General features: G+C 44.0%; 1 protein-coding gene across 1 annotated transcript in view; it reads right to left on the reverse strand.

The window, feature by feature from the left end:
* Window positions 1-780: 780 nt before the first annotated feature.
* The window catches only part of LOC141930748 (ras-GEF domain-containing family member 1B-like), a 70258-nt gene continuing 43447 nt past the window's right edge, over window positions 781-27591 (reverse strand). Inside the window, 7 exon segments of the mRNA XM_074841981.1 lie at window positions 781-4449; window positions 4565-4639; window positions 4641-4661; window positions 5897-5971; window positions 6070-6282; window positions 11605-11727; window positions 13515-13697. Of these exon segments, the coding sequence (XP_074698082.1) occupies window positions 4342-4449; window positions 4565-4639; window positions 4641-4661; window positions 5897-5971; window positions 6070-6282; window positions 11605-11727; window positions 13515-13697 (798 nt within the window). The 3' untranslated portion in view covers window positions 781-4341.

Below are 27591 nucleotides of genomic sequence, written 5' to 3' on the forward strand. Positions count from 1 at the left end.
AGGGAAGGCACCGGTGAGGGAGGGAGTGTGAATCTGGGCAGTTCAGAGTCTGTGAATCAGTCGCTTTTCTTTCTTTCAGCATCTCGGAATTATTTTGTAATGATAAATTGCTGTTAGTTATTAATAAATCCAGATTTCCTGCTAAACCATCACTGTGTCAATACTATCAACCGCGACACCCAGTGCCCCCCAGTATGTCCCAGTGACCCTCTTAGCACTCCCTAATATATCCCAGTACGTCCCAGTAACCTACAGTATGTCCCAGTATCCACCCCAGTGCACGCCAGTATGTCCCAGTGCCCTACAATACATTCCAGTAACACTCCCAATGCCCCCAGTATGTCCCAGTGACTATCCTACCACTCCCCAATATATCCAGTATGTGCCAGTGCCCTGTACTACGTCCCAGTAACCATCCCAGTGGCCCCCAGTATATCCCAATAACTCTCCTAGCACTCCCCAATTATCCCAGTATGTCCCAGTGCCCTGCAATGCATCCCAGTAACCCCCTCAGTGTGCCCCAGTATGTCCCAGTGCCCCCCAGTACATCTCAGGGACCCTCCCAGTGCCCCCCACTATGTGCCAGTGACTCTCCTAGGGCTCCCAATATATCCCAGTATGTCCCAGTACCCTGAAGTACATCCCAGTAGCCCTCCCAGTGCCCCCACTATGTCCCAATGTGGTGGTTTAGGCCCTGCTGGGACCTGAGACCATGCTGCCACTGCCTCTCCCCCACCCTCTGACCGGACGGGGCAGGGAGTGAAATACAAAGCCTGGGGCTGAGATAAGGAGAGGTTTAATACAACAGTGTAACAACAACAAAACAAACAACAACAATAACAATAACAGTGATAACAATGAACAGAGCAGGAGATGTACCGATACAGCAGTGAGAGAGGCGACCGCACAAAAAGGGCCCGTGCTTGGGCACCCGGACCTGATGTCAGCATGGTAATGAATAATCCGGCTAGAGCTCCCTCCCACTGCTGGGGAAACTCAACCCTATCCTGGCTAAACCAGGACATAATCCACCCCTTTATTCTATACCATGTGCGTCACATCCAGCTGCCACTTAGCAATTAGCATTGACAAAGAAAAATTAACAAAAGCTCAGTATAACTCACGGTGTGTTTTCACCCACAATCAAGTCCCCTTGTGGTACCCATCGGACCTCTCCATCCTTCTGCATCACCCACCAGGTGCACCCAGGTCCCTGAGCAAAAGCAATCCCGTGGATGGGTTTGCCTTTGCCCGGCGCAGGACTAACCCAGACCATTTTTCCCAGCAGGTCCCTCATGCGCACCACAGGGACTTTATCCCCGTCTACAACACGTGGAAGTTTTGACTGAGCCGGACCAGCTCGACTGGCAGATCCTCTCGTGTTGACTAACCAAGCGGCCTTTGTCAGATGTGTGTCCCAGTGTTTGAAGGTTCCACCCCCCATTGCTCTCAGTGTAGTTTTTAACAGTCCATTGTAGCGCTCGATCTTCCCGGAGGCTGGTGCGTGGTAGGGGATGTGGCAGATGTCAGCATGGTATTGAAGAACCCGGCTAGAGCTTCCCCCCACTGCTGGGGAAACTTAACCCTATCCTGGCTGAACCAGGACACAAGCACATTTCATTTTTGCCCACTGCCAAATCATTTGCAAACATACCTTCTCTCTATTGCTATGAGCTGTCAGGGACCTTTGAGCGGCTCCACGCAGGGAGTTCGGTAATTATAGAAATTGCTAGAAGGGTCCATCTGATGTTACAAGGCATGAAAAAATGTAAATAATGAGCCAGTGTCATCACCACACACAATTCTTTTTCACTTGAGTAACTATTTTTAAAAGCAAGAGGTCTGCTGAAGAGCACCACAAATACAGCCCTTTAGAGGACTGCAGTATCTTTTCATCTGCTCACTCGATCAGAAGGGAACCTTGTTTTAACAAATGTTCACTCAGCACAACAAGGGATCCAATCCAAGTCAGGGGCAGGAAAGCAAAGGCAAGGCTTCATGGACCTTCTTTCTCTCTCCACAAAGAAGGTAGCTCAGCTTTAATTCAAAAGCCAAAATCACGGAACTAAGACAACAATGGGTCTTGGCACTAATATTCTGCTCTTCCTAGTACGCAGGTTTCTCAGAGCTGACTCAATTGCAATGTCAAAGTAAGATCAGAGACCTAAAGCTGTTAGTGGCCTCATTGCTCCACGACTGACTGCTGCACCTCAGTGACTGGGATGACCGCACGGCTCGCAAAGCATGTCCTTAACCAGCAAAGCCCAGCCTGTGTGATAAGGTTGAATGAAACAGGGCTGTAATCTTAAGAGCAACTTCCCGAGCTGTGCAGCTACCCTTGGCACAAGGAAGGCTGCTTCCCACCCAAGGGCGGGGGAAGGAAGTGTGAGGTGGCTACAGCCACCCAGTTTTAATCTGTTGTCAAAAGACAAGTCAAATCTCCTGACGATATTAATAAACATTTCATGCTTGTGTCAAGCACAAAACGTTACATTTCCTTTATCTTACTAATAAATAACCTGAATTAACAAATCACCATTTACAGCAGGATAATTAACTTCTTGGTAAATAACCTGTTGGGTAAATCACAGACTCCTCCACTGCTGCACCTGTCCGATCTTTGACAAAGGTCTTTACTACCTGAAGGTAACTGGCAATCAATGACTTCACGACAAATTTCGCTGACAGGGCAAGGCAGCCGCCTTACAGCTCACCTCGATTTTCAAAGGCACCCACACCATCCCCCTCAAATACATCTCCCTTTCAAGAGGTTACCTACATTTTTATTATTTTTTAAAAAATAATTCTTAGGAGGTGGGTTTGGGAATTAATTACTTCAATTTCCTTCTTCCAAATCAAAAGAGCACAACTCAGCTGAACAATTCTTATTATATCTTCTAGAATTTCCGTTAAGAACACAAACATACTAATGACACATGTCATAATGAAGTCAAACTTGCATTTTAGAGCAGTTAAAAGTAAAATGCTATTAACAGCCCCGTGTCCAAATATTGGCCAGACTTACCTCAAGAATATCAGATTTGGCTGTCTTTACTTTTGCCCAAGTTTTCTTTAACCGAGACCCAGGACTCATGTTCATGCCAGCTTAAGATAAGAGAAAGAACTTGTAGGAATATTTAAAGAAAAAAAAATCTTTCAAGTAGCTTAGGGCAGTAAGTATTTCTGAAGTAAAGGAGCTATTAACAATAATAATTATTTTCAACACAGCTACTCAGAAATCAAACTCATCATTTTCTTGAAATTTCAACGTTAAAAACAACTTTGGAAACAAAATCAACATCTCTTACACAATGAAAGCTCTAATAAAATGCTCTGACATTATTTAATGTGGGTTTGATAAAACATGAATATACAGTAGAAAAGCACAAGTGAGTTCTCAACACCATCTCTCATGTCTTTCATTGAAAACTACACACATCTACAAAGTTTTCACATTTCACATTAAAAAAATATTCCCAATATTTTCCTATTAGATATAAAAAGGTGTGGAATTTTTAAACCACTATGATATATATGGTGTGATAGAAAGGATGGAAGATATCAACCCTCCATCTCACAGGAAGAGTTTCTATTCCAATTGAGCACTAAAGTTGGTTTCAAAAAGTGTGGATTTAGATCTCTGAACAGCTGCAATGAAAACTTTGTTTTTCTGTAATTTACACGATGGCAGTAAATACTTTCTGACACACATCACACTACAATACTGTTGAGCAGTTCTCCACCACTTCCCCTCCCCACTTCACACAGCCGAGCATGCTAAGGGGCAGACTTTTGTGTAAAGCACCGCGCTTCCTTTATCTGGATTCAAACAAGGACGAAACACCTCAGGACACGTACTGACAAATAATAGCCATTAAGGAGTTGAAGTTGCCAATGTTAAAACATTCCTGTGCCACATCAATGCAATATTCTATCACTCTTGCTCTCTGCTTCTTCTTCACAGGCTGCAGGACGTGCCATTGGAGCGTTACGCTCTGCAGGGAACAGAGCACTCTGACCCCTCCCCAAAAGAAACAACACCCTTGTTCCTCTTTTCCACATACACCACAACTTCACACTGTGCTTAACATGCAGAGGACACCACACTGTTGTGTCCAGAAGCCTTCAGGACAACAAAGACAACCCAGATACCAGGCAGATAGAGAGCAAGGACAACAGGCAAAGAACTCTGCCAAGAAGAAGGGTATGAAGAACAGCAGAGCAGAGGAGGGGGTCAGCACAGAGGAGAGAAAAGATGCCTCCACTCACAAGGGGTATTCACAGGAGAGAAGGGCAGGCCAGACACGCTCCTGTGCTAAGAAGGGCTAACCTAGCACAACGTCACCACTTTGTCAGATGAACAAGGCTGAGGCATGAGTTTGATGCCGAAAACACGGAACTTATTTCCTCTTCAGCCCTGCATTGACTGCATCCACATGGGAAAAAGAGCTGAGAGAATGAAAAGTCAAAGGGCACACTGAAAGGGCACCACACCTGAAAAGGCTTCAGAGGTTTAGACAACTAGATTAGACTAAACCTTTTAGCAGAAAAAGTCTTTGCTCACCATACAGATTTCTGTTGTAACCAAGTAACTGAGCCTGTTAAACCATTCCACACAGGCTTCCAGATTCCCGGTCTGTCTTTTGATCTCTGTAGCAGCTCTGCAGACAGAAGAAAAATAGCAACTTCTAGTGTAATCTTCATCTTTTTCCTGAGAGAGACCTTTTGGCTTCCCACCTTGTCATCCCCAAACACCATCAAGTAACCAGGAATAACCCAATTACCCAAAGTGACAAAAAGCCTGAGAGGGAAAGCAGCAGTGACAGTATTCGAGCACGTGTAACTCCTTCCTGAGCCGTTGGCGCAGTAAAGCACTCCAGCAGGCGTGCAGAATTCATCGCCTGCTGTAAATCCTACCAGGACTTATGATAGACTTATGCAAACAATCAAAGCTAAGTATCTGCTAAAGCTTCCTTGACTATGAGCACTGTGTCTGTCCTCACTCCTGTCCCATTAATACGGTGGAGACAACATTATGCTCTCTGCAAGTGCAGAAGGAAAACGGAGGCCAGCCCACTCCACTGGCACATTATGTTCAGATTCTCCCTTTCCTAGTCAGTGTTATTTGTTCTGTAGTGTCTTGATTCCCACACCACATCTCAGGATTGCCTAAGAAGGGGTAGACTGCAGTTTTAGTGATCGACATACAAAATCATTTTCAGAGACTGTCTGACTGAATATCAAATTGTAAACTTGAGTCATTCTATTACGTTTGTCAGTTTTAGGGAGGACAGTAATTCAAGTTTTAACCGCCTGGCTTTGGCACAGTTTATTTACAGAGCATAAGTCATCTTGAAAGCTGCACTCAAGGAGATGACAGCTCTAGCACGGTTAGCTAAAAACCCTGCGTCCTTGCCCTTCATCTCACATAGATCTAGAGCTCACAGCCCCCCTTCTTGTGATGCGTGCTCACCTGCAAATTGACTCACTTGCCAGTTTGCTGCAAGAGTGCAGTTTACTAAAAGGAAGAACAGATGTTGAGAATGAGTAACGCAAAAGCCAAAGTTAAACTCAGCTTTTTCCAGCTGTCGACCACGTAGGTGGTCTGCAGAAACCATTCACAGGATTAAGTTCTCACTTAGCTTAAATCAGAAAAAAAGCAAATGTGTTAATTCAAGTCAACCTGTTGGCTGAGTTCTAGAGCACCAGGAGTTGTCCTCCAGGAAGAAAAAACATCAACCAAATTTTTAAGAGGAATACTAAAGCACTTTCACTATAAAGCTTGTTTCTGCTGGTTCTCATTTACTGCCGGACCTCGCTTCCAGGTCATGGGGCACCTGAGCTCCAGGATGTTAAATACCACATTTCAGAGCTGCTCCAGATCTGCTCCAATTACCTTGTCATTATCCAAAGGATCCTTTTGCACAAACGCCTGGACAAATTCTTCTGGTCCAATATAACTGAGTCTCTCCTAAACAAAGCACACAAGCAGCCAAGTCATACACTATGTTAACCTGCATTTCAGAAAGAGGGGAAGGATGCAATCGTGGTTGAAGTATGACAACTTACAAGCTCTATGTGTGTCAGCTGCTGAGCTAACATGTAGGGGTCATTGCAGACTGTGATTATGTCCCTCTGCATGGACTGGGGCTTGGTCTTTAGAACTGTGAGGCGATCTGTGGACGTGGCATTAATTTTTGCAAGTACTTCCTCATACTGGCTAACAGTGGTGAGCTTCTGAATCAGGTTCTGGAGGAGCTGCTGTATGTTCTTCCGATACATCTGTCACGACAAGAAACAATCCGGAGACATTTTTGAAATGTGCAAAGATAGTATTAAAGTCTGCATAACACCAAAACAGATTGATGCTGATACCTGTATTTGTTGCTACTATGTGAGTTTCTAATATTAACATTTCATCAGACCAAAAGGAATCCAGCCAAGAATTTAAACACTGATTGTCTCACAGATTCAACAGTGACCTGGTTAGCTCAAGGAAAAGCAGAAAAGACATGCACAACCTACTGCAAGAAAAGTACCAACAATCACCAGACAAAACACAAGAAATGAAAATACTCCCATCTTCTCCTGCTTAAGACCACAGGAAAACCAATATATGATCATTCAATGATGAAAAAAGGGCCTGCTTCTCTCTGGAGTAAATCAAGACCAATTTCATTGAAGTCAGAATTAAAACTTGCAGTAAATATGAGAAAAAGGAGAAGATAGTACAAACATCTCTCTTTCACCTTGCAGGCCTTTCCCTGTGGCAGTTTAAGTTAACAGGAGGGACAAATTTAAGTAGGAGCAGGACTTGACTCTTAAGTAGATAGATCTGTGTAACTGACCCTAAGGTGGTTACCATTCCAAATTCCAGATACCATCCTAAAGCCGTTAAAGCAAAACCTAAGTGGATGAAAAAAGGAGTGTCCAAAACCTACTGGCAGCACAGCACAGTGTGATCGGTCCAAGGCAGGAATGTTTCCCATATTCTAATGAAATTCTCATTCCCTCCAAAGCTGCCATTTACATGGATTTCCAAATTTACTCAAATACAACAGCACTATCTTGGGTCAGATTCATTCTTGAAATCAGTTATGTTCAACCAAGGCTGGATTTGTCTTGTTACTTGGTAAATAATTGCTTTCTGCTTAGATGTATTTTGATTTTCTAGACAAACACACACGGCATAATTTTTCACCAGGGTGGGTGGGAAGAGCACAAGGGGATCTACATTTTCCTCAGGAAGACACAGAAGTATTACTTCAAGTGCTGCGCTTCCATCAACAGGTGTTACGTGACACACACAGACCTGCTTCACTGACCCACTCCCTTCCAAATTCTTTGAAATTTCATGTAAGAGAACTTTATGAAGCATTTTCTTGCCCAGCTGGTACTCACCTGAGAATGAAAAAACAAAATCTAAAATACTCAGGATGAATTCTGGCTACTGATGGAAATCACATAGTAACCAGTGGGTTAAGCTTCAAAGCAAAAAAACCCAAACCTTGCCTTAATTTGTGGTTCATGTCAACCCAGAACTGACAAAATCAGGGAGAAAAGGCAAACTGGCAGATACCCTCCAAACCAGAACAAGAAATCAGGGTAGTTACCCACATCTGGTCTAACAGCAGTTCAGCATAACAAACATCCCCTCTGTCCAGTGATGAGGCAAAACCCTCTTGGCACAAAGGCAGAAGGAAATGCCAGTTTCCTCTCACACCTCATAGATGTAGCTGAGCCCACAAAGCCAACACCCCTCTGCTCTTTTGAGCTTCAGCCTCCTCTTGAGCAAAGGGGCAGTGACCTCGAAGCACTGTGTGTGAGGATAAGTACGTACTGCACTTTGCACACATAACAGGTATTTGCTGCTGGGCCATTACTTCATCTCAGGCATTTCTTTAATTCCATATATATATAGATATATATATTTAACAACACACCAATGAACTCACTGAATATGTCTCTTAGATACTAATTTGACTGTAGTATGGCTCCCAGTCAGCCTAAACATACAGTCTTCCTCTAAATTAGGTTGACCCTTTCCACTTATTTGTCCCACAGTCTTATTTTTTATTCTATTTTCACACTGACAATGCTGATATTTATTTATATTTAAAAATCTCTGAGGATTGGACAGCATGGGAGAAAGTGATGGGACACTTCACCTCAAGGTCACTCCTTTGTGTCTGTCCCACATGGATAGTGATTGGAAGTACCATTACTACCTGCTAGATCTGGAATACCACACGTTAAATGAGTTTCCACAGTCAATCTCACTATATGATATCATGGTGGGGAAAAAAAAAAAGAGAGGTCAGTGCGATGTTGGGCTGCACATGAAAAAGAGATCAGGCTACGGGATGTGGCTTTGGTCTGACTGCACACAGCCATCAAGTATTTCACAGAAAAAGCCACTGCTAAATGTTTATATGGAACTAATCAGGAAATGGGAGGCAATGGCTGATGGGAAAGGTTTCAGATATACCTTGAAACAAAGGTCAGTTAAGTGGTAAAAGGGACCAGAACAATCTAGAAATATCTCATGGGCATGATGACCTCTCAGGACACAGAGGGAAAAAGTGGAAGGAATGGAATTAAATTGAGGGAGAAGAGGGACAAAAATAACCCCACCAAGGTTTTTCCCAAGACGACTTTCTGATGTTAGCATGGTGAAGGGTTTTAGTTGTACTCCTACTGACAGCTCTTAATAGCAGTGGAGCACGATAATTTGGGAAGTGGATTAAGAAGCTACAAGTAGAAGAGCTGTAGTGGACAGAACCACTGCCTCTTTTGTGTCCTTAGAGGTAATGACTCACACAAATCCAAGCAATCTGTAGAAAAGCAAGGTCAAGGAAGTTGCCATTTACTGTTCCAAGCAGTTCACAGTAACACAAGTCAATTCACTGCAGTGCTTGCTTTCCCTTTGTCTTTCTGAAGGAAACCTCAAAGTCCAAAAAAGCTCAAAGCTAGAGCTAGAAAAGATCTACAGCTTGCTGCCAGAGTAAGACTGCTCTCTAGCGCTCATCTTCTAGCAATTTGTACGTTTGCCTTTCCCCTCAATAGATGATTTCACTGTTTAAACTGTCTGCAGTGCCAGAAACTTCACTGTAGACAACCCTTCCCTGTTGCCATTTCACCCTTGTATCCACCAACCCAACTGGCCCAGGCTAAACAGCTCGCTCTCTCTTTTTGTGCCAGTGGGTATTTTTCAAACAGGTGTGAGTCCTCAATCTTATTCCTTTTCCTTGAACTGAACTGCAGTTCCCTGTCTTCCTATTAAGAGTACCCAGACACAAAGCAACGGTGCAGGAGCGCTGTACAGGGAAAAGTTCCTCCTGGCACCCCACAGTGAAGGCAAACCTCCACAGTCCAGAGCCCCCTGTAGCTATCTCGCAGCAGTTCTAAGCTTGCTCATCAAATTTGGTATAATTTTCATTTCTACTCCATACTGCATCTCACTCTCTTGTCCCATCTTCTTTTGTCCCTCCCCATTTTCACAACACCACAATGTATTTTAGCTTCCAAACTCGGTTTAGGTTTGTTCTTTTCCAGCCTTGTTTACAGTCTCTCAAGACCTTTCCAGGCCTTTGGTAGCACTTGCAACCCCTCCCAGTAAAGCTCACCTAAATGCTTGTTAACATCCCCTTGGCATAAGGTACTAAGGAATACCAGCCCCTGAGGAATGCCTCAAACACGATGCCATTTAGCAACTGCTCTTTGTGTTTATAGTTCTTCCAAATGCCACTCCAGTGCCTTTTGTAATGTGAGTATTATGGCAGCTACGCATGATCTGCTCATTGAAACCTTGTTAATTGCCTTGCCACTAAGTGAATATTAACTTTTGGCTTTGGGCTGAGTTTATTTCAGTACTTACAAGACAACCATCAGTTAAGCATCAAAATATTTCATAATACCTCTGTGAAACTTTATTTCCACCTGAGAACTGGGACTTAGAAAAAGGTCAGGTGATTTCCTTGTGTGCTCCACCCAGAGGAATGAATATGACAGACTCCCTCTCAGCCCATATCTGATGCTTTAAGTTCAAGACAATTCTTCCTGGTCCAGTTTTTTTTTTTAGAAACTTTCTTTCAAACTGCTATAACTCTTCCACTGACCTGCTTCTGTAGCTGGAAAACCCAGGCCCAACGCCAGCACACTTTACTCACACAAATCGAAGAAATTATCAACATCAGTAGGGATTTCTCAGATACGCAAGGCTTCCAAGCAGAATCACTAAAATGAAAAATACTACCAGCCAGCAAGCTGTGTCTATCTGCACAAGATGCAATTATATTATGGGTTTAGGGATGGAGTGAACCTTACGTGTGCTTTGAAAAGGATCTGCCTATGCTGCGTGGTTTCCTCCTAGGCCTAGGTACCAGGCAGAACTTCTTGCCTACCAGCACCTTCATACTAAGTTAGCTTAGCCACCCAGAGCCGTACCAACAACAAACCTACAATATCAGAGCGTTAAAGGAATGCCTTTTTATCAATTGACTTTGTACACAGACAACTTATCTCATCACCACTGGCTATTCTTTGTGCCAACTCTTTTAAGTTCCTCATCATTCTTTCATCTCGGAAATCATAAGGAAACGTCTCTGTCCATTCAGTCAACAACTGTAGGATTTTGGGTGCAATTTTTCATATCTGATTCTATTGGAAAACAGTAAGGAGGAATGATACAAGTAACAGCAGTACAGCACATACCTAACCCAAAGGAAATAGAATTCCCTTCTACAGGATACTGTGGAGCATAAGGGTATGAAGGTCACTTGAATTTTTAAGCTTAACTTAATTCAGCATTGGAATAAAGGCCAGAGCCAATGCCCAATGAAGAGATTCTCATTGGCTTATCTGATGTGGAAATTAGGCCCCAGGTAGGTGGAAATCTTAGAATGATTCCCCCCATTATCAGGAGTGTCTCAGTGCAAGACATTTATTAGTGTTTCTATAACTTATGGCTAACTGTCAACAACAAAAGTGATAAGCTCCAGTTCTGCCAGGACTTACACACACACTATACCTTATAGGGAGAAAGCAATGGAATTATTCAAGTATCTGAATTTAATTTGTGTCATTTTCTACTGGCGTGGAGGTTCTCTCCAAACATCCACATCCCGTCCCCTTTCAGCTCCAGCCACGACATGCAAAGGGGCCAGCCACTCTGCAAAGACTGTAGCAAGAACGTAGCTTAAACATGTGAGACAGGTCAGTGTAATCCCCACTGACATGCTCAATTCATCATTATGTCTTTCCAACATTGTGGCATTATATGTCAAGACATTCAGAGCCCTGAAACAAAAGCAACCACTGCGGGGCCAGTGTGGGATATGTCATTAACAGCAGCACTTTCATTTCTGGGCCATATATTGGTAAAACAGTGCAGCAGCAGCAACAGTCTTCACAGAGACAGGCTGAGCAGTGTGGAAATTCCACATGAATGTCAGCAAAGAAAGGGTCACATTCTAGGTGCTCGTATCAGGTTTTCAATCTGTTTAATCCTACTGAGGACTCTCTTGAGTAGGAACATTTTTCCACGGGCAGTGTGGAGACTTTTGAGTGGAAGTAACAGGAGTCCCTGAGAACGAGGGAACTCACCTTGTCCAAGCCAGGCTCACTCAGTCTCTGCTGCTCAGAGCACAGATGGCAGACTTTGGCCATGAGCTCATGCGGGTGCATGAACAGGTGTGAACTGAGAAGGAAGGTGAAGATGTACGTCCTCTGCAAACAAGAGGAAGACAGAGAAAGGGATGAGGATAAATTACCACCAGCTTTATATTTTCTCCAACTGTGTTCCTGGCAAATCCATTCCTAAAACTTTACTATCTGCAGAAGAAAACTCTGCATGTGACTGTGACAAGAGCTATTACTACAGCAATAAGCATTTAATTTAACACTTGTCATTGCTCCAGAATCAGTGTTATAAATTCGTGCTTGAGCCAAGCTATGCAAGATTTAACCAGAACAAGGTAGAGTAGGGCTGGTGTAGCTCTCCTATTGCACACAGCCTCATTGCAAGCTCAGTACCTAAAATTACTCAGAATAAAATTTCAACTCATCTTCTCTTGCTCTACAGTAAATCTTTGTGAGAGCCATTACCATGTTACATAACTCTTTGTAGGCTGACAATGGAATAAAATTCATGCTGCAAGTCCAAGATACTTAGAATACCAACAGAGAAATCCTGTCTGCTTCCACATTGATAGTGAAAGTAAACAGTCTTCAGAAAAAGAATAAAAAAAGATGTCAGTTGGCCAGATCGCTGAGCTGACTCAATTTTGCCACGTACACCATCTTTACCATGCTGTGTTTGCCTGTCTGACCTCAGTAAACTGCACACTATGACCTTGTACTTCCTTTAAGAATCTCCAGATACTGTTCATTTCCCACAGTATTGCTTGTCTCCTGGGTGAAAGCAGAGGGAACTGCATAGCTTAATTTTACAGAACAAAAATTAGTAACTCATTCTGAGGTTACAAGAAGAGTAAGAGTAAGAGGCTCCTTATTTTGCTTTGATTTTCCATATATCATGATTTGAACTCATTGTGAGATGGATAGACAAAATAGCCACTCCACTCTCCACACTGCCAGTAGTTAAGTATCTGTGGCACCCACAAGAAAGATTCAACAATGTTCCAGTCCTAGGAACTTGGAATAAACATCATGTTTGACCAACTGATGTCTAAATTGCTGCATGTTTGAATTTTAAGCATTAATGGATAAGCACTAGCTCAAGCACAGTCCTGTGCTGCTACTAACTCTGACCCAAGTTAAAAAAGATCCTGTCTTGGAAACATGAATAGATCTATGACAACAACAGAAAGTGAATATAGGCAGAGTTATGTCTTCAGCAAGAGCCTTTCAACAAGCACAGATGCAGTTTCATCATCCCTCAGTCATCCTCAACTGCCCCCCTTTTGATATCATTCTTCTTCTCTAAGAATTATATAAAATGTCTCAATGCACAGATGAATCTAGACAGGCCAAAAATTCTCAGATGACAAATGTTCCATTCTCATGTCCAGCATCTGTTGATTCCAAACAGGGTGGCACTAGTTCAACCAGTTGCTAATTGCAAGATAGGTGGGGACCTCACACGAGCAATGGGAAATAACCATTAAAAACTGTTTGTTTTTAAACTAAAGACATTCATACTGTCACGCTGGTGGTCACGTCTTTCTCCTCAGCTTGCCTGACAGACTTTAAAGGGTCAATGGTACATACAACCCACCAAACAGTAAGCCACACTAGTACTTACTTTATAAATGAGACCAGGGCTGTGCACCTCACAACAGGAGTAATAAAGAATTAGACTTCCTAGGTCAGGTGAGCTACTGCACACTGCACTCACATGAAGCAATAGTTATCCTGTCATTGCTACATCAGTCACTTGAACCCCTTCCTTGGCAATCTGATGTGACACGTTCTGCTTTGGCTGTACATGTGAAGTTCCTCTTTACGAGACGCGTGAGGCCCAGCCATACAGCTAACTGGGGGTACAGACTTACATCAGGGTAGCAGTCTACACTGGGTACCAAGTGCTGGATCAGAGCTCCCAGAGACCCCGACAGGAGGTTGTTGTCATGGTAACAGAGCCCTCCAGAGTTGTCTTCTTCTGACTGATACAGGTTCCTGTTGTAGCCACTGCTGTCAAACACAGCTGCAAAGGGAGGTGTCTGTGGCATCCTTTCCTGAGGAGACACACAAAAAAGATACGGGGTAATTACCACAAGGCACAACAACGTAAGAGGCTTTCTACACCGCAGAGATAGGAAGCAGCAGAGCACTAGGAAGAAATCCCAGTGTCATACCCTGGGTTGCCTGCACACAGCAGTAAAGATTGTACCGTCTTCCAGCCCGTGCAGATTTCTCAGGGAAGGGCCCACACAGGCTCTCATCACTGCCTGTCTACTGCAATTGCCATGTGCTTTATTTTGTATCTTGCTGTTTCTTCATTAAATGACAGATAAGAGGTCAAGGTTAAGAGTTAGAAGGAGCGTACAAGAATCCTGACAGGTTTTGGGAACTCAAACTTTCTGTAAAGCTTTTGGGGATGTGGCATAACGTTCATTGACAACTTTGGGCAAATCCTTACAGCAGCTACCTAAGAGCAGCGCTCTGATGGGGAAGCGTGTTCAGGCTGTCATGGGCTGCCACAGCCCCTGTCAGCGCAGAGGGAGAGAGACTGAAGCGAAGCCCAGCCCTGAAGAGGCCACGTGTGAGGACAGTCTCCTTATGCAACATGACAACCATGTAACTACAATCAAAAGCTCCAATTTCCCAACTCAGCCCTGGTAAATCAGTGCTGGGTTTTTCCAATTCTACCGTGACAGGTGTGACCCAGGCTAAAGACCGACACTTCAGGGCATCTGTCTCCACCTACTCACTGAGTGGCTTCACAGAAATTTGGAAAAATATTCCTGTGTGTAGTTGCTTACCAATATTGTCCAAGTTCACCAATGATATCAAAGATGTGAGCAAAGTCAGACATCTGTTAAACGCTCTCTCCAAATTCTGTGACAATATGAAAAATCCAGCCCTGTGTCTTCCAGCTTCAGATTTTCTTAATACTTAAGGAAAAATAAAGCAATTACTCATCAGTCTGCATCTCAGTGCCTGTGGAATAACCAATTTCCTTGGTCTTACCAAGGAAAAGACCAGCCAGTGCTGCAGGCTGTTCAGTCATCCAGAGTAGTGGGTGGGCAGCAAGGGGGCTGTGAGCACCCAAGAGCTCTTTTGGTGACAAAGGCCAAAAGATAAAATCTCTCTGATTATCTGAGAGCTGAGTTCTACCCTCCTTCCCTCCCCTCCCCTCTCTCCTTCCTTTTGGGAGTAGCAGTTCTTGTCAGTTTAAGGAACCTGGGTTTTATAGCCTTGACTGCAAGCCAAGTTTGTGCTCAATTTTAACCACAAATATGTGCTGGTTTTAACTCTACTACAGCAGTTACTGGACCGTGAGTACTAATGGGCCAGGCACATTCGGGGAGTGGACAGATCAAATGCAGAAAGGTATTGCACATGCTTCCCCCCTCCCCTCGCCTTGGGAGGCAAGGGAGATCAAATTGAGAAGATAGTATGCCCAGGCTGCCCTGCCTGTGTGCTGACAGAGCGTGTGCATGTGCCTGAGAAAAGCATTAATGCCCACGAGCCATCATTGTCAGTGCAGATGCTGTTGCTTTTCTCTCCATTGTATCAAATCCTATTTGGGAAAAGGCTCCATAAAGCCACAGACTTCAGCAAACACCAGTCTGTGAAGGCACCCTGTTTTGAGGACAACTAGCAACGTGACAGCCTGGAGATAAACAGCATGCTGCCATCTGTGTGCTCCGCAACCCACGACAAAGATCTGCTCAGAGTGAGCTCAGTGGGGATGACGAGCTATTAAGTTATTAGCTAGATTCCTGGGGACCTGAAGCACCACACACACCACAGACTTGATGCTGCTGGCAGCATGTCCAGACAATGGAGGCATTCAAACCAGCACAAGACTGAGGGATTCAGTAAATAAACAGCAAGAGAAAGCCAAAACCAGTTGCAAAGACAGAGAGGGACAGTGAAAAGAGCCTCTCAGCCTGTGTGATGGGTGCTGACCCCACCTTGCGAGATGCCAAAAGATATCTGCATCCAAACGGGAAAGAGTGAGGAGTCTCTGTGTCTGAAAAGTGACATGAGTCACTCTGTGCAGCTGTTCACCAGTGACTGAATTCCATCCAGCCCAGCGATTTGGGAGAACAACAAAGTCAACACTTGTGTCGCAGCGTAAGAGCATGAGGGGCAGGACTGAACAAAACAAGGTTCCTGTACAAGAGAGTTCAAATCACTGGGCAAGTGAGGAGCAATTCAACCACAGCCACACTCTGCGATGATAAAGCATCCTGATGCATAAAGTCTCTTGGGCTTTCAGGCTCTTTGCAAGGCTGGCAAAGTTTGAGAAACAAAGCATTACCAAGGAGCTGACAGGAACGTTCTGCAGCAATTTCTAGGTTTTCATACTGTTCAAAGCTCACCGTGTTTTAATCACAGAGACTTGAACAAATCCAAAATATCTGCAGCCCACGGTGCTGAAAGATGTCTTGTTTGCACACAAATTCAGAAGCTTTTCAGCTACTGTAGCAAAGTTTACTCAGCCATGAGGCAAGTGGCAGTGGACAGTGTGTAAACACTTGCCACCCACCACACCTTATACTCTACAAGGGAATAATACTCTACAAGGAAAGTGAGAAAGGCTACTCTGCATCTGCAAAGCAACTTGACATCAATATTGTCACTGTAAAACACCAAGGCGAGTAGTGGTTTCACTCCAGATTTTTGCTTTGGGTGGTGAGAGTTATGTGAAATCACAACTAATTGCTGGCTCGGCTCGCTAAAACGTCTATAGATTCCAGTTTCACCCTGAATTGGGCTGTTTTGGTTAATACAAAGCTGACTCGGCGGTATCTCATTTCATGGGTGATACATTGTTTGGGGAAAAACCTCCACTTCCACCATACCACTAACTTCTGTCACGGTAAGAACTGAAACAGGTGTGAATCACAGCAGGGTTTTCCTCCCACGTATTTCACACACGCATACTACGTATTACTGCCTGTTAAAGCACAACTTGTCAGAAGGTCTGCAGGCAGTGCTTAAATTCTAATAACTAATTCCCAAAGGGAATTTGGGTTTGCAGCTCCGGCTGATCTTTTCCTTGGTAAGACCAAGGAAATTGGTTATTCCACGGGCACTGAGGTGCAGACTGATGAGTAATTGCTTTATTTTTCCTTAAGTATTAAGAGAATCTGAAGCTGGAAGACACTGGGCTGGATTTTTCCTTTTCAATTTGAAGTTGCAGTCCCCTAACGCTCAGCACAACACTTACTCCCACAACCACGTGGATCCTTCTTCAGAAAAAACTAAATTTGAGACACAGAGAGCCTCCTAGCCTCAAGAGGAAAGGAATAAAATCATCAGGTCATTAATAGATACACTGATTCATAACAATAAAATAAAATTCCCAAAAGTCTGGCTGCGAAAGGTACATATTGGCTCACTTGTTTGCTCTCTATTTCTGGATGCTGCTTGACAGAGATGGTTCAGTTCTGCTCAGTGAGACATCAAGCTAAGAGATGTTCTGTACGCTCCACGTTCAAACACTGTGAACAAGAACAGGACATGTTCTCGATGCAATGAAAAGGGATGATACCAAAGTGTGACAGAGATAAATACAGCATAGCCAACAGGATGATTCATCCAACACACGTGATTTTCCAGCAGGACTCCTTTATTACCTCGACCTTGACTCTTCTGTTGTATTTTATATGGAGGTGGAGAAACAAAGCAGCATGCTCAGTTCTAATTAGCTCAGGAACTAAATACAGAACACTAAACCGTGTCTTCAGAACGACTTGAGTGGAACTGAAATTTGGTCACTGAGCAGAATCTGGACCACAAAGCCTTAGCATATAGAGCAGAGGTATCTTGGGACCTAAAAATATTGATAAACCACAGCAGTACAGTATCTGACAAGCAGGAATTAGAAAAAAAGACAGGAAATCTGATTTTAGTGAAAAACATGCTGAGAGTTAAAACTGCAACTTTTTAACTGGGCTTTGAAAACATTTGGCTGTCACCAACATGAAAAACATTTCTCTCTCCTCTCTTTTTTAATAAGGAAAAGAGTGGCTTTTTTTTTTTTTTTTTTTGTTAAAGACCCGACTTGAAGGAAAGAGCAATTAGACAATTTCCTTGCTCTACCAGTGATGTTCTCCTATGACAGAGTGAAGTCGGTAACTCCCTGCCTTGTGCAAAGAGGAATAAACATTTTTTCTGCATTTAGTGTCATTATGGAGAACGTGAGATCTTGGGCATTAAGGTCCAGATTCTGGCTTTGAGTAGCCTCTGACAAGAAAGAAGTCCCAACCTTCCCAGTAACAGCAGTGTAAATGGAAAGCCAGAGCTAAAGACAATGTGCTCAAAACCCCACCGGTTCCTGCAGGAGATGAGTTCCAGTTTGGCAAAACTAAAAGAATCAGACGTAGCTTCCAGGCCGCCAAGGTCTTGTCCAAACCTCTGTGTTCAGCAACAGAAGAAAAATCTGTTTTCTACTAGCAATGGAGGAAGGTTGCATTGGTTCGTTTTCATTTATATTAGAGAGCTCAGTCTGCCCGTCGGGTGTATAAAACAGAGCCAGCAATATGGACAGCTCGTATCCTTTACAGAAGCACCCACTGAGGGGTTCAGTAGTAGCCACGGAAGGTGCCTTTAAAGACATTGCCAAACATTTTCAGCTCTTTGGTTATGTGCAGGTACCTCCCATCCTACATCCCTCAGCCAGAGGAACGGTGACTGAATTTGTTACGCGTCCCAAGTCACACCTCCTCATAGAAGATACAAACCTCACGTGTGCAGTTACATCCCCTCAGAGCTGCTTCACCACCGGATCAGAAACCCCAAACCACATTTAGTAGGCGATTACCATCCTGCCTTGTTCTTAAGGATGCCATTACAAAACTGAGGTATGGCAAAACAAAAGTCTGATGGGGAAGGGACTATAAATCTTAACGCCTTGCACCAACCTGGGAAAGTCTGAGCAAGTCAGAATGAGCCTCGGCTTTCACAGATAGAAAGGCAGTAAGGACTAGGTGCTTGCCAGCAACACCCAGCTTTCTCTGGAGTGTTTCTGAAAAGTGTGGAGTGTTTTAGACAAGGACACAGGCTACCCAAAACAAAAGCATAGCAGACACAGGGGCCACCACTGGTTGCATTCCATACAGCTGGGTGTGTTTGCTTTGCTTACAAAAGCATTTGTTTCTGCACTGAAAGGTAAATTCTACAGCTCAAGCTATTGAGAAGATAAAAACCTGAAATACTCCCAGGTTGGTGTTTCATATGCCTTACTTGTAGAAACTTAGATCTTATAACTATCCCAGCTCAAGTCCTCCTGCTCCCATTCTTCCATGCAGAATTTGCCACACAATTCCAGCAGTGTGACTTCAGCACAACTTGGACTCACAGTTCCTTCCTATATATTGTCCTTCCTAGAAATACTTCTTCATAACTGCACCTTGTAAGAGGCAGAGCACAGAATAGTATTTCATACTCACACAGGAGATTGAAAGAGGAGCGATATGGGCTTTTTCCTGGCTGAAATCGAGAGCAAGACTAAGAGCAACTCAGAAGGAATCCACCACAGAGCAACAGGAGCACTAAAACTATCCACAGGTGATACTGCTAGACAGCGACATAGCAACAGAAACACATCTTGCACACAGCAGAGACCAGTGAAGTGCAGTCCCTGGCAGGGAAGGCAAAGATCTGAGGCAGGCAGAACAAACCCCACTGAGCCTTGAGAGACTTCTTCGTTTTCACTAAACCAGCAGAGGAACAATTTTGTAAAGTTTACAATTTTGTAAAGTTCTCAAAAAAGTCCCCAGGCAACAATAGGCTGCAAAGGAAGAAGGAAAACCCCAGTAAGCAAAGAACAGACCAGGGACTGAATTTCAATGAAAGGCATCTTCCTCCTGAACATGCAAAGGAACTCTTTCTTGGATCTATAGATAGATCTCGCTGATGATGCAGGAAGGTCAGATGCAGCACTGCTGACGGATCACTCACACAGGAGAACTCCGACGCAGTAATTAAGCAGATCCTGAATCACCCAAAACTAAAGACCTTGGCTACTGAACTGCAAAAGTGTGATGGATATGAATGCATTTGTGTGTATGCTTGGGAGCCTTAGGAAAAGTGCAGGGGGTGTAAGAATGCCTTGAATTTCTCAAAACATGTCAGGGTGGAAAAAGGGAGGAAAACAAATAAGTTCCTCTTGATGCTGATGTGCTGTAAATCCATGTCCCCTGCTTAAGCCCCAAGAACCAACCTCCCTTCTGCCCTTTCCCCGTGCTCTTCTTCTGGGGGGCAGAAGAGTGGCGCAGGTCTGATGATGCTGAGGGTGGCTGTGCCACCACGATGCTGCAGTGCCACACAAGTACACGGGCAGACTGCACCACTGCAAAAATCCCAACTGCGGGGAAATGACCTGGGCCAAGGGAGAGGACAGGGCGTATGTTCCTCCCAACCAAAACACACGGAACAATCTGTATTGCTGGACACACAAAAGCAGCTGCCTGGACACACAGAACATGGAAAGAAGACCACGTGTGTAATATATTCGCTTTCTCCACACACTTGTACCTTACCTTGATCACAACGCAGCGGAGATTTTTATCTGTAGGTTAAAACTGAGGCGGCCACAATTATTAAAAAAGATACTAAACGAAGTGTGCTCCATCACTGACTGATTAATCTTTTTATTAAGTTCATTTGTAAGTTATTTTTAAATTTATGGGCAATTTCTTCATCTGGATGATGTCCTTTTAACATTTTAATTACATTTTCAGTTCAAAATAAGGCTGTTCTCCCATGGGGTTTTTTAACCTTGTAAATTTCTTCAATAATCCCACTTTTTTTTTTTTTTCTGGTTTCAGAGGAGAAGTTTAAAAGGAGCCATACAGGGTAAGTATCTAAGTGACATGATGGATTAGCACAGATGTCACAAGCCACCAGAGATTCTAGAAAAGTTCAGTTCATTGCACACTCCATAGCAACTCCTGTAAAGCTCGAGTGATTTACAGAATGGATGGAATGGGAAAGGGTGCAGAAAGGCCTCAGACCAGCCAAAGCCTGCAGTGAAGTACCATCCACCTTAAACAACACACAACACATGTAGCGACTCTTTTCTACCAAAATTTATGAGCGGGCAGCTGGACTGAAAGCAAAAGAAGTTTTGATAGACAACTAATACTGGGATCATAATAAGAAACAACTTCCCCCCACCCCCTTCCTGGATCTATTTTCGTTAAAGAATTCATAAATGGTCCATCCTCCAAGCACTTTGTTTAAAACCAAACAAATGCACAAGCTGAGTATGATCTCCTCAGTCCTACACATTAGATTTCATTCAAAATTAGACACCATCAGGAAAGACAGACAGCTACTGCCTGGCCAGCACAAAGTGTTAAGAAATTGGCTGGAACTGCTGATGGCAAAATCGAGAGCTTTGAAATAGGAGTACAAGTGTATTAAATGCAAAGAAAACACAGGCACACGACTGAAGCCTTATGCTTTTTTAACTCACTGAAGCAGGATGGGGTTTTTAGAAGGACACAGCATTCCCCTAACTGCACTGAGTGAAATACAGAAGAGTTTTGCCAACTGTTCTGTTGGGAACAGAGGTCTTTTAAATATTATAGTCATAAAACCCTAAAATGCCACCTCTCTATTCAGTCTCGTCAGGGCTCCCATCCCCCAGCAAGGCACAGAGCTCTGCAGACCCAAGCAGGTTTCCATCCCGGCCTCCCGCGCTGCTGAGCAGCCAGCTGAGTGCTGCTCATCAATCAGCTGATGAACTGCTGCGGTTTGCAGTCAGGAGTTTTAAGGCAAGGGAACAGCAGTGATGATTTACTTCAAAACACCACGCTGTAAACCAGGTGATTCAGCAGCTGATGCACGGTGGCTCAGCTGTCCAGGAACGGGGTGGACCTGAGATGTCATCCATGCTATGCCATCCCCACCAGTGAGTCACAACCCTGGCACTCTGTCATTTCTGCAGCATGCTTTGTGCCTCCTGTGTACTTCAGACTGAAGAGATAGAAAATTGATGCTGTCAACAGAGAAAGGAGCAGTTTCCCCTACGCTATCATCATAACAGTACCACTGGTTTCAATATCGTATTAGACTCCCACTAACCTTGGGGAATATGATCCATTTTGCCCTCTACAACTCCCTGAAAGGAGGGTGCAGAGAGGGGGGATGAGTCTCTTGAGCCAAGGAACCAGCGCCAGGACAAGAGGGAATGGCCTCAAGCTGCGCCAGGGCAGGGTCAGACTGGCTCTTAGGATATTATTCACAGAAGGGGTTGTTGGGCGTTGGGATGCTTGAAAGACAGGAGCCTCTGGCTACTACTTCTGCACACAAGCATACAAGGAGCATGTAAACCTGAGCTCCTTTGGCCAGGATTATTTTGGAGGCAGGCACACAACCCTACCTACCTGCATTTCTTTAAATTCAGTTTCTAGAAAGAAATGCTTTAAAAATTTACTTTCAAAATAATTGAGCTGGCAAGATAACAAATAGGAAAGGGACCCCAGCACAAAGGGCCTTTGCCCACACAATTCCCTTTCTGGAACTGGGACTTAAAGGCTCATGTGATCTCACTGTGAATTTTAGAAATTACTTGCAAGGCTTCAAGATCTGGATTCGCACAAAAGCTCGTTCTGTCCATCTGCACAGTGTCACATATAATGTGCAGTATAACCAAATGACATTGCAGTGTTATTTCTGGAGGAAGATGACACAATGCCGAGCCAGAAGCCACAGCCCTTACACACGTACCCTGGGCCTTTCCCACTGTGATGGGTGTGTCAGAGGATGGTGCGACGTATCTTCCCCAGGCTCTGCTCTGTGATGTCTCCTCTCTGTGACAGGTTTCCCAATGCAATAAACTATTTCACTCTATTGATTCCTGTTTACCCCTACAATTCTCTTCACCAGACAACTCTTGCCGCCATACCTACAAGAAATCTACTAGAAAAAAGATTTAGACTTCATCCAGATAAAGTGTTTCCCCCTTTTCCTTTCGCCCCTCTCAGATTCGAGGATAAACATGTTTTTCCCTCCCCGTGTCTCCCGTATTCTCAGACACAACCTTTGTTTAAAGCAGAAATATTTTCCTACAGTAAGTGCCTGTTATCCTGGTTTGTCCTGGTGCAGGCTGACAAGAGGGAGGGCAGCCTGTGTTCTCCTGCAGAGCAGTGCCAGGCGTGCAGCGAACGGCACGCGGGGCGTGAATCAGCAGCGCTGCACTGCGGCAGGACTGGCACATGCTGCAGCTCAGGGCTGTAAGTCAAGGATCATGCTAAGCAAGCGAGGTAATTTGTCTGTGTGCTTGGCATTGCTCAGGCCTCACTTGCAACAGTGCAAGCGGTTATGAATAACTTGGCAAGAGTAGAGAGGAGATCAAGAATTGTAAGGAGGTCAGAGGTATAGTTGTGAGCTAACGTTCCAAACGCAGAACGTGCCCAGTCTGCATTGCTCAGATGCTTTGCTTATTTACCCTCCCCATTTCTGATATGGTAGTGCTCACAACAGCAATGCAGATTAAGGGAATTAAGCCCAAACAAAACCTAAAAAACTAGATGGGGGCTGATTAAACCAATTAGACTGATGTTCACTAAACAAGTTCTTTGTGGGCAGTGTTCTAAAATCCAGGCCCGGGTCCCATGGCTGGGTCTGCTGGCATGAAACCCAGCATCTAGGTTGGGCTTTAACATGGGACCCTCTCCTGTGGCAGAAACACAGACCCCAGCCTTGGGCTGCAAACCAGCCCTCCGCTTTGCCTGCGGGTTTGAGCTGTGGGAAACTTCATCCACAGCCCCATGTTATCTCCATTATTACTGTAAAAGCTTTTTTTCATCCAAATATGAAAACTGAATGTGTTACTTCAAAACAAACTGGATTTTAGGAGAGAAGAGATTTTTGTATCTATAGACACAGGAAATCTGTGGGCCCACGTGTGCAACCAAACTAGAGTTCTGGCTGATTGTAACCAGGCTCCTGGGCTTCCAGGCCCACTCCAGAAAAGGTGGGTTGAAACACCAATGCCAGTATTAACCGCTGAAGAAGCAGGAGTTTAACTCCCAAAATTTCAATATTTACATAGAAGGAAAATGTATTTTTTCAAGATATTTCTGTTTACTTTTCTGGTGACTGGCAGCTGAGCTGATAAGCTTCAAATCAACATATTCATACTATCCAGTGTTTCTGCAAGACATAAGAATCAGAAGTTATAAAAAATGGGGGTGAGAAGCCTATTTAATGGCATCAGATGACTCGAGGAAATTAAGCTTTAGAAAAATCACCAAGCCTGGGAATACTGAGAATAGAGCTGTTAACTCTATGCAGCCTCCGTTGTGGATTAACTTCCCTTACGTGGTTGAACAATCTGTCTACTGATAAAACAACCTCCCCCCTGCCCCCAGGCTCTGGGTTTATACTGATCCCATGCAGCATTGCTTGTGCTGTGTGCCCCAGCCAAATACTCATCATTTCCAAGAGATAAACCAGAAACCACTTCCCTCGGTTTACCCAGTAATCTTTACTTGTCAGATCATGCAAGCAGGGTCTGTACAACAGTTAAGTGATGCTGGATGTTAAGCATAAAGAGAGAACACACTTGTTTCAGCAAGTAACTGGACAGTTCTCCATCAGAGCAATGTGGAACAATTGCCTAAACTGGTTGCTCTCTGCCTCCTGTAACTCCAAAGAATCATCAAAGAAGAGTAATTAAGAGCAAATAGCCAATACCCATTCTTTTTTCATTCTAATACTCGATGCTGTGCAAATAAATCAAGCCTTACCCTGTGGTTTGTAGCACTTCCCTGCATAAAACAGAAAGACATGAGGTTTGCTTTAAGACCTATGTTTATTCATTTTGAACTTGAACTAGGATCGTATTAAAAATAGATTAGAAATCATTTAAGAGCTATTAATGTTTGCCAAAACTAAGCTGTGGTTTTACATAACAGCAAAGTCAGACTAAATGAAAAGTAGCATTTCACTGCGGAGAAGTCCTGTTACACAAAAAGCACACAACGTATCTGGCGTTTCAAAAAGTACTCAGCAGAATCCCACACACAAAGAGCACTCGATACAAACAGATGGAAAGGAAGGATTTAGAGTTTGAAGTTAATTCTCTGAAATTCAGAAATAAGCATTGGTCTGGCAATATTAGCACATTGAAACCTCTGCACAGGACTGCTGAAATCATTGAGACACCTGCACAGGGGCAATTATTTGCAGAACCAGATACCAAAACCCTTGAGCACTTTGAATTTTCAAAAAACTGCTTCAAATTCAATTTACACTGTAAACATTTAGATTAGAGGGATCAGTCCAGCAGATCACTTAAACCTCGCCTTAGCTTCAAGTTGGAAATTAAGAGCATACTTCAGTGATTTGACAGAGGGTGCAAGCAGTGTTCAGTGTTTCGATGGAGGGCTATGACAGGGAATGATTCTGTGTGGAGATGAAGGGATGTACAAGCACTCAGGGCACTCGACTGGTAAGCAGACAGCACTTCCTGTAATAGATTTTTTGTAACGAGACTTTGATTTTAGCTGTTTACAGCTTTGTCAGAATTCAAGCAATCAGAGCTGAAAGTGTTGATGGCAGGTGTCTGCTTCAGGCTAGGGCAAAATTCAGATAAAACTGTTTATACTCTTCTGAAAAGGGGGTGGACAAAAACCTACTGTTATTGCTCATGTTCCTGTGTTGACTACATCTTTTTAATTTGTTACTGTCACCTATTGAAGGAAAACATTCTGTGACAAAGCCCTGGACAGGGGCTTGAAAATTGAAAGAATATGCTCCCTGTAATTTACCTTTAATGCCCCAATTCAGACAAGCTCTTAATTTCTGAAAGCTGTTTGCCTTACAAGCACATGTGAGAATTAGCAAAATTCTCACAGACCTTCTCATGACTGCCAGCCTCGGGCAGGAGCTGAGCTGGACTTGCACTGAAGTGACGCCCCTCTGCGCAGCGGGCTCCAGAGCTGAGAAGATGGAGAGAGTCTTCTATATTCTCAGGGCCCTCCGTGTTAACACCAAGACAGTGGGAAAAGGAGGGAAAAATTGACAAAACTGTGGAAGGATCAAATACTGTATGTTGGGGAGAAACAAGGTGGGATAAGGAAATTGTGTATTGTGATAATATATAGTTAAGGAGGAACCTTACAGAAGAAATTAAAACTGTAGGAGACATCTCTCACATGAAGGTATCTCCACTGGAGCTCAAGACCACTTGCCAAGGAGGTAAGCACTGCCCAGATGAGCAAAGCAAAGCACAGAAGTATCAAATTCTGTGTCATCTGGCAGGCCAGCAAGAGGAACATGCAACTTCTGAATCCCAGCCCATACACCAGTGCTTCAGAGACAGAGAACGCTGACAGGAGGACGGACTCCATTGAGTCATTCCACACACCTGAGCTCCACAGGGCATCGTTTAAGTGGGTGACAACCAATGTGTAAAAATAGACATTGAATCTTTAAAGCCACTGACATCGGAGAATGACAAGGCCAAGCGCTGGTGTGGGTGGGGAACAGAGGGGAAAGACAGCCATCCTGGAATAGTGTTATTTTCTCTCCCAAATGACAAAGCAAGCCAGTCTGAGCCATTGCTCACGTGTCCTGAGGCTGTCCTCTGTAAGCTGTCACACAGCCCTGCCTTCTCTCCTGTGAAGCCCCTGTGTGAGGCAAGCACATACCAATGGCTTAGCACAGGCTGGCCTAAGGAGGACACCAGCTTCAGTTTCTCTTTCATCTCATCTAACTGGGGATTATCTTGACCCTTCCCCAGGTCTGGCCAGCATGAGAGTGAAGTTGCATAAATCAAGCCAGATAAGGCTGAAGTTATGTTGGAAAAGCATCTTTAAGCTCTCAAGGACAAGCAGCAACTCTTTCATTTAGGACAGTTTATAGGCTGCTGCTTACTTGAGAGTCCCACTGAATCCTTCAATGTCATTGTGGAACCACTAGCCATGGTGAAAAGTGTCAGCATTTGGCCTACCTTAAAAATGTATTTTTGTAAGGAGCAAATGGCTGTGTCCTTTTGAGTAAATATAACTCTGCCAGCACTATTGGGGCACTTTACAAGTTCAAAACCATCAAAAGAAGTGCAGCTCCATGCGTGATGTTTCACTGGCTCCTGACGTCCCTTACAAGCTGGGAGATACAGTAAAGCTGAACCCAACTCAGTATGGCTTAATCCTGACTTTTATCTCTAAGAGATGTTGTTGATTCATTGCAATCACTTGCATTATTGATGGCCTCTGTTTAACTGTCCCCAAAGGAATAAACTGTCCAGAGCACAATAATTAAGTTTCCTGTTTATTTACATAAAACTTCCCCAAAGTATTCAAACTAATAAATCTTTACAGCTACCTGCAAATTTGAAAAATATTCCACATTGTCTTAAAGACAAAGATGAGGCATTTTCAAAGGCTGATGATGTAGCACATGAGCAGCCAGCCCCAAGAACAGAGCTGAACCCTGATTCCCAAGCCCTCTGTGCCCTGGGAGGTCAGAGCGCTGGCGATGGGAAGTAGCCTCACTGCAAACCAGACTGTCCAGAAGAAATAACAGCCCTGCACAATTACTGGCTTTAACTACGGGTAAAAGCTCTCATTTGGGACCTCGACTGATGATGTGCATGTGACGTACAACTACAGGAGAACTGATGAACGTGATCTGGCTTCTGCAGCTGGTGGGGAACTGCAAATGCTTTAGACTGTGTCAGGGCCCCGTGCCTTAAGCTTTAACAGCCCTGAACTCCTCCTTTAGTAGCACCATTCCAGAGCTGGCTGTCGGGATCGTTATTTCTGTTTAGTTATTGATTTACAGTTGCTATTGCTGGAGGCTTCTTCCTCACCCCCTCAAGACAAGGAAACATTTACAACTTCTGCATCCCTGTTCTCCTTTCAGCCTGCCATCCTCTCAAAGCTCCCTGCCAGCCTGCAGCAATCCCCCTGGGAATGGCAGCTGATGTCCTTACTG

This window comes from Strix aluco, chromosome 16 (assembly GCF_031877795.1).
Source record: "Strix aluco isolate bStrAlu1 chromosome 16, bStrAlu1.hap1, whole genome shotgun sequence".
NCBI lineage: Eukaryota > Metazoa > Chordata > Aves > Strigiformes > Strigidae > Strix > Strix aluco.